The sequence below is a fragment of the Barbus barbus genome (genome assembly GCF_936440315.1).
Source record: "Barbus barbus genome assembly, chromosome: 45".
Lineage (NCBI taxonomy): Eukaryota > Metazoa > Chordata > Actinopteri > Cypriniformes > Cyprinidae > Barbus > Barbus barbus.
Window position 1 is genome coordinate 15,772,221 of NC_136723.1, and position 16,488 is coordinate 15,788,708.

Below are 16,488 nucleotides of genomic sequence, written 5' to 3' on the forward strand. Positions count from 1 at the left end.
AAAACACTGTTCATGAGTATAATCTCAAAATGGCCACATATCAAAAATTTTTTATTGGACTATGTTTTACAATAAAAAACTATTTCAGTCTTTGTGCTTCAAAATGTAACATTTAATTTAAAATGTTTCACCAAAAATCCTAAATCCTATACATTTTTTTAATCATTTAGGAGCCGAAAGTGCAGCTGACTGTATTTCTGAAGCATGTTCCCTAGCCACACTGTATTTTTATTTTCATGTATTGAAAATCCAGAGCCAACATTTCTGAATCTTACTAATGCATTCTGTGGGAAAGGAAGAGATGAATAAGCTCATTCAAGTCCAAAGAGCTGCCTGGGCTTTCATTCCTTCTTCCCTTCCTGCTCGCCACTGCAGATTCTATTACAGACCAAAAGCTTCAGCACACTGTGATACATCGGTACTGCTCATGATCAGCACGTCTTACCAGCATCCACAGGGACAACCTCCACTGTGCATGACCTGAAATGAAAAGCTCTGAACCCGGCACTGCAACACTATGCTCGCATAAGCAGAATGGACGCCTGCTCTTGTATTATTAAACATTGCGAGGAACCGGTACAATAACAAAAACAACAGTTCTACAGAGACTAGGACCTGAACGGTCTAGTAAATGATGCTGTTATATTTAAAGTATGTTTTCTGTCACACACTACTTTAATCTTGATACATATTTTTTTCTCAGTTCTTTTGAAAAGATTCAAAAGAGCTTTGATCATATAGGAATAAAAAGATCTATTAAACAGGCTCATTCTTTAAGAGTTGTACTGCTCTTGTTGAGGTTACAGTATGCTTATTATTGACTCAGAATAAAATGTTGTTAGAATGAAGACATTCAACTCTAGATGATGATTAAAATGATACCTGGACTAAGAATTAAAGATTAAACGTAAGGGCCCTTGTATTGCTGCCAAATGTTCTATTCACACCAAGAGCTGAACAAAACCAGAGGTGGGTAGTAACGAGTTACATTTACTTCGTTACATTTACTTGAGTACATTTTTTGGGTAACTAATACTTTTAGAGTATATTTTAAAATGGGTACTTTTACTCTTACTCAGGTATATTTTTAGAGAAAAAAACGGTACTTTTACTTTGTTACTGTGGGCGACTCTCCTCTCGTTACTGTATCTTAATGCAATACAAGTTAAAAATGCTTTGGTTTATTCCAAACGCGCCGTCTACTTTTCTCTGGGCAATGAACGATGCCCATTCGCGAATGATTCATTCTTTTGAGTCGATTCTGTTTAAAGGCTTTATCAAACCAGTTGGCAAACCAGTGAATCGGTTCGCGAATCAGTTTGAATGATTCGTTCAGTTCCCTGCCGCACGCGCTGAGTCTCTGAAGCGGTTCTCACTCAGGTAACAGAGATTTTAAGAACATCAAGAATGCTGAAGACGTGGCTTTGTATCTACAGTCAGTTGAAAGCAAATCTGCAAAGGCTTGTTTGCTAGAGCTATATGAAGATCTTTTATTAGATGAACACCGCGTGTGCTGTCTACTGTTCCACAGGTAGGCCTATAGGCCACGATACCACTATGACATTACCAGTTTGTTGTACATGTACCTTACATTAAATACAATGTATAATTTATACATTAAATAAGCTGTCACAGAGTATGAAATGAACACCCGCGGAACCCGCGTTAGCTCTGTGCAGCGGCACGGCCTGTTCTAGACAATTAATATTCATATTTTTACAATATTTACGCTTGCAAAAATATAGGCTACATTTGTTTAACGTTACATTTTGCAGAACAGAAGATTCGTCAATATGCATTTGTTTCGTTATGTTCAGAGCAGTCATGTGAGGCGTTTTCAGAGGTTTCAGTGTCAGAGGTTATAGGATAATACATAATTAATTTACTTTAAAATATAATTTAATTCAGTGATGCAAATCAGAATTTTCATCAGCTGTTACTCCAGTTTTCGGAGTCACATGATCCTTCAGAAATCATTATAATATATCGATTTATTACCAGTGTTGGAAACAGTTTTGCTGCTTAATATTTTTTGGAACCTGTGACATTTTGTTCAGTATTCATTGATGAATAGAAAGCTAAAAAGAGCAGCACTGATAATAAATCAACATGATTTCTGAAGGATTATGTGACTGAAGACTGGGGTAAAGGCTGATGAAAATTCTGATTTGCATCACTGAAATAAATTACATAAAAAAAAAATATATATATTTTTTTTTTTTGAACGGCAGTGTGTGTGTGTGTGTCTGTGTGTGTATACACATACACATTACATAAATGTAATCTATATATCTAAATAAAAATAGACTATATTCAGTACCTATATGATCCAAAGTAACTAACTACTTGAGTAGTTTTTTTATCCGGTACTTTTTTACTCTTACTCAAGTAACTATTCAGACTATTACTTTTACTTCAGTAAATATTTCTAGAAGTACTTTTACTATTACTTGAGTACAGTTTTTGGGTACTCTACCCACCTCTGAACAAAACCCATTAAAACAAATGGTGCAACCCAAACACACCTCTTAGCTGCTCTGTAATCAGACACGTTTAAAAAATTAACTCAAATTCCATCAAATCAAAACAAAACAAAAAAAATGTAAATAAGCAGCAAAAACATTGGTAAAAAAAATTAATTAATTAAGAGTAATCCAAGTAATAAAGATAATGGTGTGTAAATATTGTCTAAAAAAATGCAGACTTAAAATATAGTGTTCGTATTTCTTAGGGCTGCAAACTCTAGGTAAAAATAAATAAATACATAACTATGTGAACTCACAGAATGATTGTTGGACTCACTCCCAAAAATTTAATTTAAATTGTGAATGGATTATATACGCAGGGATTACATTTTTTTTTTCTTGTAGGCCAACCCAGAAGTTAGAAACACTTCTGCACGTGAAATGTAATAATAATAATAATACTAAGTAGGTGTAACAAATATCTGTTTATAAAAGGTAAATAACATATTTCAACAACATTATATGACCAAAAGCCGCATTAGATCCCAACAGGAAGATACAACCCAAATTCCGGAAATTATGGGACATTTTTAAAATTTGAATAAAAAGAAAACTAAAAGACTTTCAAATCACATGAGCCAATATTTTATTCACAATAGAACATAGAGAGCATAACAAATGTTTAAACGGAGAAAGTTTACACTTTTATCCACTAAATGAGCTCATTTAAAATTTGATACCTGCTACAGGTCTCAAAAAAATTGGCATGGGGGCAACAAAGGGCTGAAAAAGTAAGAAATTTTGAGAAGATTCAGCTGGGAGAACATCTAGCAACTAATTAAGTTAATTGGCATCAGGTCTGTAACATGATTAGCTATAAAAGGGATGTCTTAGAGAGGCAGAGTCTCTCAGAAGTAAAGATGGGCAGAGGCTCTACAATCTGTGTAAGAGTACATAAAAAGATTGTGGAATTCAGAGAAACTGGAGAAATCTCTGTGCGTAAGGGAGAAGGCCAAAGTTGGATGCCCGTGGTCTTCGGGCTCTCAGACGACACTGCATCACTCATCGGCATGATTCTGTCATTGACATTACTAAATAGGCTCAGGAATACTTCCAGAAACCACTGTCGGTAAAAACAATCCGCCGTGCCATCTGTAGATGTGAACTAAAGGTCTATCATGCTAAAAGGAAGCCATATGTGAACATGGTCCAGAAGCGCCGTCGTGGCTCATTTAAAATGGACTGTTCTGGAAAAGTGTTCTATGGTCAGACGAGTCCAAATTTGACATTCTATCTGGAAATCACGGATGCCGTGTCCCCTGGGCTAAAGAGGAGGAAGACCTTCCAGCGTGTTATCAGCGTTCAGTTCAAAAGCCAGCATCTCTGACGGTATGGGGGTGCATATGGTATGGTGCATGTTTTGTAAGGCACTATGAATGCTGAAAGGTATATAAGGGTTTTAGAGCAACACATGCTCCCCTCCAGACGACGTCTATTTCAGGGAAGGCCTTGTGTATTTCAGCAGGACAATGCAAAACCACATACTGTAGCTATTACAACTGCATGGCTTCGTAGTAGAAGAGTCCGGGTGCTGAATTGCCCTGCCTGCAGTCCAGATCTTTCACCTATCGAGAACATTTGGCGCATCATTAAACAAACAAATACGTCAAAGACGACCACAAACTCTTCAGCAGCTGGAAACCTATATCAGGCAAAAATGGGACCAAATTCCAATACCAAAACTCCAGAAACTCATAACCTCGATGCCCAGACGTCTTCAAACTGTTTTGAAAACAAGAGATGCTACACCATGGTAAATATGCCCCCTTCCCAACTATTTTGAGACCTGTAGCAGGCAACAAATTTGAAATGAGCACATTATTTTCCACATACTGTATATTATTGTTGCTCCTCTATGCTCCGCCTTTCTGAAACGCGTCGATTTTTACAAAGCTCATCGTTCTGAGAAGCGAGGTGTGCTCTGATTGGCCAGCTATCCAGTGCGTTGTGATTGGCCGAATACCTCAAGCGTGTGACAGAAATGTTACGCCCCTTACCATGTTGTGATGCCGTGTTCCGCCGTGACAAGACTAAAACAATAAAACCCATTATAAACGAGGCATTTGTTGCATTCAGTGAGGACATAATTACTGATTATAATGACTTATACGGTGTTTTTACACGTTGCGCCGCACCACGTAAACATAACACCATGTCTGCATTTGTGATCGTAGAAACGCCAAACAAGCACTACTCTACACTGCTCAAAACTCGCGTTTGAATAGTCAATAGCAAATTCTTTAAATATCGAAATGTACTTACAGGCTGTGAGTCAGAAGCACCAGACTGTCCTTGCGACGTTGGAATTGCCCCACTTTATAGTGTTCACAGCCATTCATAGTGTTCACATTGTAGGCTACTCTCCCAGGTTCAGGAAATAATTCTCCGTAAAATGCACTGCACACACTCAAATATTTGCATGGTACTGTTCTGGAACAGTGTTGTAAATACAACTTAATCATTGATATTTAGTTGTGTTCTCATTTGGAAGGCCAAACAAAGTACTTTCGCTTTCATAACGAAAACAAACAGCGTCTCCACGACATGGCGGCTGCAGCAACAATACTACAGCGAGAATAAAAGTTACGCCTTCTTTCATTGCGTATACGTTTGGGCGGCGTTATGCAAATCTTCCCACACCGTGATATAGATATGGACAAGTCTTAATTTTTATAAAGAATAAGCAATATTGGGTTTGAGACTTTAATCTTTGCAACTTTACAGATCCTATATATGCACAAACAGCTTGTAACACTCCAAAGGAAAACATGAAATCACATCATATGACCCCTTTAAAGCAATTTCTGAGTAAAAGCATAGTATTAATATTGTAAATTGTCTTCTGTATCATGATGCAAATACTAGCTCTAATGCACTGGTTAGCCTGCTGCGATTATATTTCATGATGCATTTTGGCAAATTAATTCAGGTTGGTTCATGTTTTCTTTTTTTCTGTAAAAAGACTCTTTATAATAAATGCATAAATGTATATTGGGATCAAAGCAATTTAGATGTAGATGAAGAGTTTTATAAAAGAAAAAAATGGAAGACAAATCTTCTGGCTCTGGTTGCGCACCATGTAGATGAAAATGGCTTTAATGCAATGTTTAATGACCTTATGTTTATTTTCAACTACTCTGCAAAAGAGCCCCTTTTAGCTGTTATGTTGTATATAATGTTCAGCAGGTTAGCTTTTTGTAGAATATGTTTTAACTGTCATTTTCTTCAATTATCTAATTATTAGAACACGGCAGTCACAATTATGCTCTGATATGTGTATCCACAGTAGCTCTGGACATCCTAATGGCAGATGCATTTCAATGCTGGACAAGGATAAAAAAATGAACACACCACCAAAGAAAAAAAATTAAATAAACTTCATTTTGTCAGCGGGTGATAGTTCATATTCGGTGTGAATAGCTCCATGGGAATCCATTGCCTCTATTTAAAATCTTCATCTAACTGTGCGTTCACACCGCCGCTGGAGAGAGCGGCAAAATTTGCTCTGATCGCCCTGCCAACAACGCTCTAGACAGATTAGTTGACGCTCTGACGATCGAACTCGTGGGCTTGCATTTAAAGGAGCAGAAAAGGAAACAAGCATGTTGATCTTGTGCAGACTGACCACAAGTAGGGTATAAGTTAAGCTCATGAAATATTTTAATTGTGAAAGTAAGAAATTGATTGATGGAAAGAACTTAATTTTAGTTACATGTTTGCTAACGAAATAAACCAATAAAAGCCATTTGTGTGGTGTGTTTTCTTATGTTCATGGTTAAGTGCTAGTCTAATTTCAACATGCAGTTTATAAGAGAGTTTTATTAGCCCAGGTCTTTAATTAACATTAACATTAATTTGTGCACACCCTACATTCCAAACTGTCCTGGTTGAAGTGCAGCCTAAATGCAATTGGTCAAATCGGTGTTGTTTTGAGCAAATGAAATGCATTCCCGCTGAAAAACAAGCGTTCTAGCGTGAAAATGCTTGGAAACTAATGTGGTCGGAACCAAAGTTTACAGGACTGCGTTCTCTGGAATCCTCGCAAGCGAAGGATTTCTACATTCCGATGGGTTACCGCCCAACCGCGTCATAGCTTATTACCATAAAGTTGACCTGACTTCTACTCTCCTTGACGCTCTCACTGTCCAAGACACGCCGCACTGCTCTCGCCGGAGCTCGCCGCCAGCTCACATTGAAAATTAATGACTTCTGGCCACTTTGACGCTCCGGCGGCGGTGTGAACACATGGTAAGACTTAGACTAAGGAATGGTAAGGAGACTTTGGGAGGAAAAGAACTCCATTCACCCCTTTCACCAAAACTGGCGAAGACATTGGGGTGAAATAGGCCTACATGGGTAGAAAAAACAAACTCCTTGTAAAAAAAAAGGGCTTGCAGTACCTAGGCAGGAGATCCCACAAGGCTCTAACTTAATTAAGAAAGGTACCTCAGTCCAAGACCAAACCTCATTCTCCTGCAGGTGGTGGTCGAAGGCAATGCTGTCCAGGCTTTCGGAAATCATGAAAAGCATCCATATCATGGGCTACACTGAGTCCCTTCTTCCCTGCTGCCATTAATGTGCAACTCTCTCAGATGAATATATTTAGAAAGAAGTACAGCTGCTGAAATAACTGAATTTCCTTTTTGGGATCAATAAAGTGTTCTCTTGCTTTCTCACAATTCAAAATAATACGTATCTTCTTGGGGTAACACCAAATGCACTGACAAGGTGCAAATAAATCTGACATGTAACCACCCACCTTGTTATGGAGGTGGTGTTTTACACAGAATCTCTAAAATAACAGTGAAAACTTGTACAGAAATTCTGAAGCATCAGTTAAAAGGAAATGTGTATTGTGTGGTATTGTTTTAGCACTTCGTATTGTTTGTTCTATTATGAATGTTCATTGTCTCATTAATTCAACTCAGTAATTTTTTCATTGCTCAAACTAAACATTTACAGAGTTTAATAGCTTTTCTGGTCCCACTTTATATTAGGTGGCCTTAACTACTATGTACTTACATTTAAATTAATAATTTGATACAATGTACTTATTGTGTACATACATGTTTTTCATTGTACTTATATTTTAAAAAATACCTATATGTAGTTACATCTGTAATTAATTTCTGTAATTACATTTATAATTACACTGTTGACCCATCACTTACACCTTAACCCACCCTTAAACCTACCCGTACCACCAAACCTATCCCTAACCTTACCCGTATCCCATCTCAGTAGCAGCAAACGTGTTTTACAATACAATATGAACATAGTAAGTACATTGTACTTATTTTTTGATGTAAGTACATAGTAGTTAAGGCCACCTAATATAAAGTGTGACCGCTTTTCTTATTCACTGATGTTTGGTTACTTCCATTAGCTAATTTGAATAAGTAGATTACTTCCAGTTGAGTATTTTGGTTACCTTGCCATACACAAATTCTCTTTTAAGTGCAAATAAACCTTTTTGTTCAAACATGCCCCGTGCATGTCCATTGATAAGATTGATCTCTTTGCAGTGAGACATTCTTTACAACATCAAAGACAGGAAGATGGAAATCGTGATTTTACAGATTTTTACAGACTATTTCTGGCTGAACTGAAGCAGATCTGCGTCATGGGATTTTGCATGACTGTTAAAAACAGCATCTTCACTTCACACTATGAAGGTGACAATCTTTACTATTGCCCTGACTTTCATCACCTATGTCATCCAAGTATGATTAAAAGATAATAGTCATTACTTTGCACATAAAATATATCTCAAATTAAAATACAGCCTTAAAAAATCTTTAAAAAGAGCTGAATAAAAAACAATTATGGATTTACACAGATAGAGAGATTGATGCTTTTAAACACATGACATTAGAGAGTAAAGTAGGAGCCATTTTGCATGCTCTAATGGGTTGTGGCAATCAATATATCATTAGCCCGCATTGCAATTTTAATTATCGACAGATGTCTTTTTTAAAAGTTCTTTCTGCTGTACTCTCAGAAGCTAAATGATGCAAACCCATCCCCAATGCAACAGGCAGGGTTTTGACTGTCTGCAAGTAAATAATAATAATAATCAAATCAGAGGTTTTCAGAAACGCTTTTACATCTCAAGTGACTATCAGTGTCCCAAAAACAAAGCATACTAATCATAATCATTAGGACAAACAAAATGAATAAGCCTTTCACAAGTGAAATAATGAGGCCAAAACCAAGACGCAGATGTGTGCGGCAGGGCAGTGCTTTTTGGTAAAGGAACCATTGACTCCTGGTTTGGGGTTTACGTTGTATGACAACATTAGGGACGCAATTTTTCTGTGATCATATTGGTATCACTCAATAAATGTGACTGTTTATCAGTCTGACAAGTAAAAAATGCAGATTTATTTAATATAATGTTTGGTATCAATATACACATGTAGATGTCTGGATATTTAAAGTAAGATGTCAACCATCAGCTAATATAAGCCAATATACTGGTTATCAGCTTCAAAATATAAAGTGGATTCAAGGAAAGTAGACTAAATGAGATATTTCAAAAACCTAAGGAGTCAAGGGTGCTTACCCTTGCTCTGATTAATATTTGCAGCATGCACAATGAAGAATTACCTCTATTTCCTGAGTCGTTCATTTGTTTTGATCTGATTTGATTTTAGGCTGCTTTCACATGTCATACCTCACATTCCCGGGAGCCGGATATGGTGCAGGTGCAGGTACCTGTCCCATTGCCCAACACCTCCAAGGCTTCTGGTGTGGCTGCAGGGTTGTAGCTCATGTAATACTCCTGGAGCTGGGAGCTCAGGTTCTGTTCTGGCTCCTGACTCTTTTTCCTCCACTTACGGCCCACTGAACTCTGCTGCAACAGCCTGGTGGCACCGGGGTAACGTTTCCAGGAGACATAAATTACCGACAAGACAAGGGACACTGAGAGGAACAGTGCCACCCCACCCATCACCACTTTGTGTAATGACACGTTGTCTTGTTCAGGAGCTGGTGTGACTAATAAGCTGTTGGATGGTGAGGGTATCCATTGATGGGAGTCTCTGGGATCTGGATTTGCACGGCTGGGGAAGGTGGGGCGTTGAGGTGGCCGAGGATGGGGAGGTGGAAATGGCTCCTCAGAGGCAGGTGAAGGCAAGGGTGGAGGCGGTGTTGTAGGAGCCATTGTCGGTTCAGTCGGTTCAGGGGTAAGGTCAAAATTTGGATCAAAGGTCTGCAGATACAAAGGTGATTGAGCAGTAATTTCATAATCATCACAGTCAATGTAGTTCTTTGAAGCCTCCATGACCTTCTCCCCTTGAAGGTGCTTAGGACTGCTGCAGATTATACTAGTGTCCTTGGTGCCTCTGAAATTCTTGAGCCAGACAACAAGAGGACAAATGCCTGGTCCACAATCCCACATGTTGCCTGCAAGACTAATTGTTGTTAGGGAGATCCAGGCAGCCACAACTTCCTGAGACACATTGGCCAGTTTGTTAGACTCTAAGTTGAGGACCTGAAGATTGGCGAGACATTGAAATACTACAGGATCTAGTACCTGTATCTCATTGCCAGAAATATCAAGCTTTTGCAAGGTGTACCAGCTCCACGGAAGGCCTTGGTTGACAGCTCGAATACGGTTCCATTGTAGATACAGGGCACGAAGGTTAGCAAGGCGAGGAAAAAGAAAAAAGTTGATTCGTGAAAACTGATTATGCTCCAGATGGAGCTCCATAAGTCGAGACAAACCCAGGAATGCCGTACGAGTAAGAACCCGAAGCCGATTATAGCCCAAGTCTAGAAACTCCAAGCTTCTGCACTCTAGAAATGCCCGGACAGGGATTGTCGTCAGCCCGTTGGACCGTAAGTGCAGATTCTGCAGTTTTCGAAGACCAAAAAACTGGCCTGGCTGCAGCTCCTGCAACTTGTTGTAGGAGAGGTCGAGACTGCGTAGGTTAGGTACTCCGTGAAAAGTGACATTATGAAGCTGTGAAATTCTATTGGAGCTCAAGATCAACTCCTTCAATCGCCGCACCCCTTGAAAAGCACGACTATCCACAAACATGATTTGATTGTGGTCCAGGTACAGCCACAGTAGTTGGTTAAGATGGGCAAACTGGTAAGGGAGCATTGTGTGCAGGTCATTGTAGCGCAGGGATAGACCCTGACAACTAACTGAAATATTTTCTGGGACATCTTGGAAGCCAGCCGACTCACAATGGACAATCTTTCCCTCGCAACGACAGCTATAAGGGCACATCCTTTCCCCAGAACTGAACAGCAGGAGGGAGGAGGCTTGGAGGAGGAGGAGGCCCGCTAGTCTCTTGTCACAAATAACAGAACCTGCAGAGGGAGAGAGCACAACGTCAGCTTATCATGTTTAACAAGAAGACCAATTTTACTTGGCAAAATTTTCAGCTGTCATTAGTTGTTTCAAACCCGTAAGACCTTCATTCATCTTCATCACAAATTAAGATATTTTTGATGAAATCCAAGAGCTTTCTGACTCTGCATAGACAACAATGCAACTACCACGCTGTGCCTTTCTTGCAAGTGGAGGAATGCACATGCATGCATCGTGGTAATTTTTGAATAAAGTTGTTATTTTAGTTTTCTTCGCTCACAAAAATTATTCTCGTAGCTTCATAACATTACAGTTGGTCCACTGATGTTACATGGACTATTTCAGCGATGCACTTACTACCTTTCTGGGCCTTGAACGTGTCAGTTGCATTGTTGTCTCTGCAGGGTCAGAAAGCTCTCAGATTTCATCAAAATATCTTAACACTTTAACCTTCAACCCCATTTAGGGCCTCGCAGGTGAAAATAACCTACCTGAATTAAAATGGTAACAGTTTGTGACAAAGTGTGCTTACACAAACAAATTAGGTATCTTTGGAAAGAAGAGACTCTGGGCTTTACTATCTATCATCCAGAGTTGATAATGCTCAAAAAGATAAAAAGTTATAGACACTGACGTGCCTTGAAAAATATTTTTCCACACTGAATGTTTTTTTATTTCATATACAAATACATGAAATAAGTCCTGGAGCAATCCAGAAAAGTAATGGATCGAAAGCCATGTGTCTCATCAGTTCATATTTCAAATTTGAAGAAGATACCATGAAAAATGAGATTCCTGCAATATTTTTTCTGAAACTATTTATAGTCCCCCCACCCCCCTGTTTGAGGAAAAATAACCACCAAATGGATTGCAGAATTATACAAGCTATTTTAGTCATTATACATGTTCCTGCATAGTTTTTCAATTATAAAATAATAGACAGATTTATTTGAGCACTAAAAAATACAAAAATAATTATTTGAGTAATAAAAAAGGAAAAAAAATAGAAAAAAATGCTTTGTATATAGTATGTATACTGAAGTATTCTTCGTTATTCGTTATTACAATGATAAATATCACTGCCAGACGTGAAGTGATATTGCCAGACATGGTCATAGAGTCAGTAAACACACGCTGATGTGCTTCCATTCAGATTATAATCAAACAGATGGGCCATATAATCAATAATAGCTGATCAATGAATCACAATGATAGCCGTCATAGAGTCGCTAATAAACACGCTGATGTGCGTCCATACAGATTATAATCATGCAGACACGGCCACATTCCCCACACAATACACACACACACATATAAAAAATGTAGAAGAAAAAAAAAACAGTTTTTTATGGATAAAGCAGATCGCTAAGTTATGCCCCGCTCAGATGACAGCGTGCGTCACAGAAGCGTCACTGCCGGCAGGAGGGAGCGCCAAATTCAAATAATCTATATTCCGCTTTTCTGAGACTTTTTTTTCCGTAGACGGTCTCATTATGTTTGTAAGACCGTATTCTACAAAATCGTTTTGTTTTTTTACCACCAAGACGCTGTTTTTGAGCGTAATTTATTCCATAACGGACGCGAACAATAACTCTCTGAAGAAATGAAACGTAAACAAAGGAATATTCATCCTTATTACAACGTTATTGTTTCGCTGGACTAAAAGTGCTCGCTGGGATGTTTTTCTGTGGACCCTTACCTCTCTAACTAAACTGGGATTTCAGCAGTGGACGCGTTTGTGGCTCGTTATTACAATGATAAAGGTACGTACGGCTTTTTTACTCTGCGTGTTTGGATGTGTACTGCTTACACAAATGTAGCAAATTTGTGCCACTCATTCCTTATAAGCTTTCCATCGAAAAACAGCGATCTGTCGTCGATGCTTGAGGCTTAGACCCTCAGAATGATATAGAGTTTGACAAGATTAACTTTGTCCCGTTTCATTTATTCTATTAGAAAACAATGACACATGCAAACAAAGAGCGTTCAGTGCGAGGTCGCTCTGGTGCAGGCTAACAGGTTAATTTGTGATGAAGATGGACGAAGGTCTTGCAGGTTTGAAACAGCATAAGGGTAAGAAATTAATGCCAGAATTTTCATTTTTGGGTGAACTATCCCATTAATAATAATAATAATAATAATAATAATAATAATAATAATAATAGTTAATAAAAATGGTCATTGGTAGGACAGTTTTGGACCTATTGCAGATTTATGAAAAACTGATTATACATGATGGCTACTCACAAAATAAAAAAATATTAAATAAAATAAAAGAGAGAATAATATTAAAACATGAAAAATTGCCCCTAGTTCTTTTGAATTAGGTATTTAGTTAAATGTTAAACAGTTATGTTACTCAGATTCTGTCAATTTTGCAATTGTGCAGCTCAATCAGTATTAAACAGCAAGAAGTATATATATATAAATTACTGTTACTCAGATTCTGTAAATTTAGCAATTGTGCAGTTCAATCAGTATTATAAATCTTTATAAATACAAAAGCACATTTTTCTTTCAGACTCTTTGTTTGCTGTTTATTTCAGGATTGGTTGACTGCATAATTGGGATTGGTCTCGGAATTGGTCTCTTCAAACTGAGAGATAATAAATTAATTCATGATCACGAATAAACCTTCCCACTCCCCGTCAAGATTATCACACACAGCTCTTATACATCAGAATGGCTTGCATCTGACATCGGTCTCAGAATATGAGATCTCATATTTATATTCTATATGAATATGGGATCATATAGGCTAGATCTCATAATGATCTCATATTCTAGGAAGACCTCAAAACGACCAATGGCAGATGTTGTACACATCCAGCTGTCATGACATCTGCACATATATTATTCAGTAACATAACACCCAGGATTTAGAAGTTCTAAAGCTCACAGCTCTATAATCACTATAAATCTGTTATTTAGCCTTTGGCACTCTCTTTTGAATTACACTAGAATTACATAAGGAGTCTCAAGAGACTCATTCAGATTAATTTAGTTGGAACCATTTTTAAAGCTTTTTTTTTTTTTTTTAAGTAATCCTCACCTATGCACTAATCAACTTTAAGATGTGACTAATGTCCAGCAATATCTTTAATACCATATTTTATACTGTTCTATGGAAACTGATTAGTCAATTTAGAGCTGAATCATTACATCAAACATAATTACTCTGAAGCTATTACCTCTGCTATCTGAAATGTGTTTCATATTGTGTTATCCATGCCAGAAAAGATGATGCAAAATGGACAATTTCATTACAATCTTTTGCATCTAATACGTTTTAAGTGCAACAGGAGTTTTCTTTGCCAGGAAAAAGAATACAGCAATATGCAGAACAAAGAAGAAAAAAATTGATCAAAGTTTTAATGTATAAGCATTCAGTTGAAGATCTGCACTACCATGAACTCATTGTCTACTGTTTAAAAAAAAAAAAAAAAAAAAAAAAGGACGGAGACCATCCAAGCATACAGAGCAAATTACAGAGTCATCAGTTTTACCAAACTATAATCCTACTGATGCAGTTAAAAAAAATTCAGAAGAAGGCTGGAGAAAAAAAACCTAGAGATCACTGTCATTATATCTTCAAACAGTGCTGTCTTTTTAAGGTCTCTTTTTCTCCACAGCAGTGAAAAAAAAAACAATTCAGAGTCTGAGCAATCAATCTCATAATTGCATATCATTGTGGTTAGCGTGTAGTGACTCAGTATAGATTTCCAAGTAAACATATGGATGCCAACGAAAGCCATCACACCAGCTATTAACTGTCCTCTGAGGCTTTTTGAGGAGAAATAAAATGGCCCAGGACCATTTCTCTTTATCAATTCTTATGCTTCACTGGTAATCCATTACACACTTTATATCCCTCTCTACAAGGACATTTGTGAAGTGACACTATGTTTGGTTCATGTTTCCTTAGGTGTCCATGTAAGCCTTAAGAGCTACAGGAACCATTAGATGTACAATGAACAAGAGCAGTTTAACCTTCACAATGATTCCCTAAAAACACACTGAGCTGTCCACATACTGCAGCCAGAACAATACTCACGTAGTCTTAAAATACCCAGCTTCAAAAATTCTGCAAGTACAAATGAAAAAGTGTAAGAATTACCTGTTTGTGTGCTTCCTACAGTAATGGGCATTATTAACCCAAGGGGTCAGGGTTTGGCTCGAAAGAATGGCCCTGTTATCTTCAGCACGTACATGCCCTAACTAGACCATCTGGCTGCAAAGAACATATTTCTCCTTATTCTCAAGTGCCAAAGCAAAATAAATCATAAATTACATAAGCTGTGAAATGCGAGTTGCCAGGCTGAATTAAATGCAATAAGATAAAAAAAGACATTGTACTGCAAAATAAAGGAAGGACGTTGTCTTTTTACTGAGATATTCTTGCAAGCAGCATTGTAGTTTGATTCATGACAGATGACTGTTATGGGCCATTCTTTTAATGAATAATAACAAAAACAATAACTGCAGACTCAGAAGTCTGATTCAGTGAGAATATTTACCCAATTAACAGGAGATATATGGACTAATCTCGCATTTATAGTAATTATTTATTCATAAAAAGGTTTCCCGTTAGTCAAAGGCTAACCAAAATATTACTCTGGGTAAACTGTGCACTACAGAGGATTAAAAAAAATAAAAATAAGACATTGATCAACTATTGTTAAAATAAAAAGGAAATGAGAAGAGTCTCACTGATTTAATCAAAAGAAAATACTGATAAATAATTAATTGCAAATCAAATTGAAATAATTTATTTATTCTGACCAAGGCCAATTTATTCTGACCAATTAATCAAACTCTAATTTGATTAATTAAATGTTTATCTGAAGCACTGAATATGTTTTTCATTTTATTCCAAAAACACTTCTCTTAATAAGTTCTCTAAATACTTCTCTAAATAATATTCTTTATAATAAGTAGATTTCGCATTTCATACTTTTGCCTTGCTCAAATTTCTCAAGTGCCTATATACTTCCCAATTAGTATTGCTTCTTGTCTGACGAAATACTGACCATGCTTCATCCCTTAGCCTAAAAAGACTAATAAATTCAGAATTAATCCAAGGGAGATGATTAACCCTAACCCTAATAGTTTTCCAGGGAGCATGCTTGTCCACAACATTAACGAACTCTGTATAAAGAAAATCCCAAGCATCCTGTACATTAGGAATTAAATAAAATTTATCCCAATTAATCGAAATCAAATCATTAATAAATTAATTTAGATTACGTTTTTTTTTTTTTTATATTGTCTGATTTTAATTAATTTAGAAGGGGATTTAGGTAAATACATTTTCAAAATATAATAGAGTGATCACTAAAGCAGTCAGACATAACACCTGCCCTTAAAAATTTGTTAGGATGTGAAAAGGTATCCAATCAAGAAGAGACTGAGATCGAGCAGTAACTCTAGTAGGCTCAGTAATTAGTTGGGCAAGATTTAAACCATTAAATATATATTTTTTCTTTATATATAAATATTTACAATACCCCTCATAAACCAAACCTCAGACTGTCTATGAAACAACTCAAATCAAGAGAACAACGAACAAGCCACTTACAAATGCAGCGGCATAGTAGTGTTTGACTGCAAATGTCATTCAGTGTCGAACGAATCTTTATG

General features: G+C 37.1%; 1 protein-coding gene across 1 annotated transcript in view; it reads right to left on the minus strand.

Moving 5' to 3' along the window:
• Positions 1 to 16,488, minus strand: part of LOC306863781 (leucine-rich repeat transmembrane neuronal protein 4-like) — a gene marked incomplete at both ends in the record, with an annotated part of 56,619 nt that overhangs the window by 18,608 nt on the left and 21,523 nt on the right. The window contains one exon of the mRNA XM_079407335.1: positions 9,202 to 10,847. Within this exon, the coding sequence (XP_079263461.1) occupies positions 9,202 to 10,847 (1,646 nt within the window). The remainder of the gene's footprint in view (positions 1 to 9,201; positions 10,848 to 16,488) is intronic.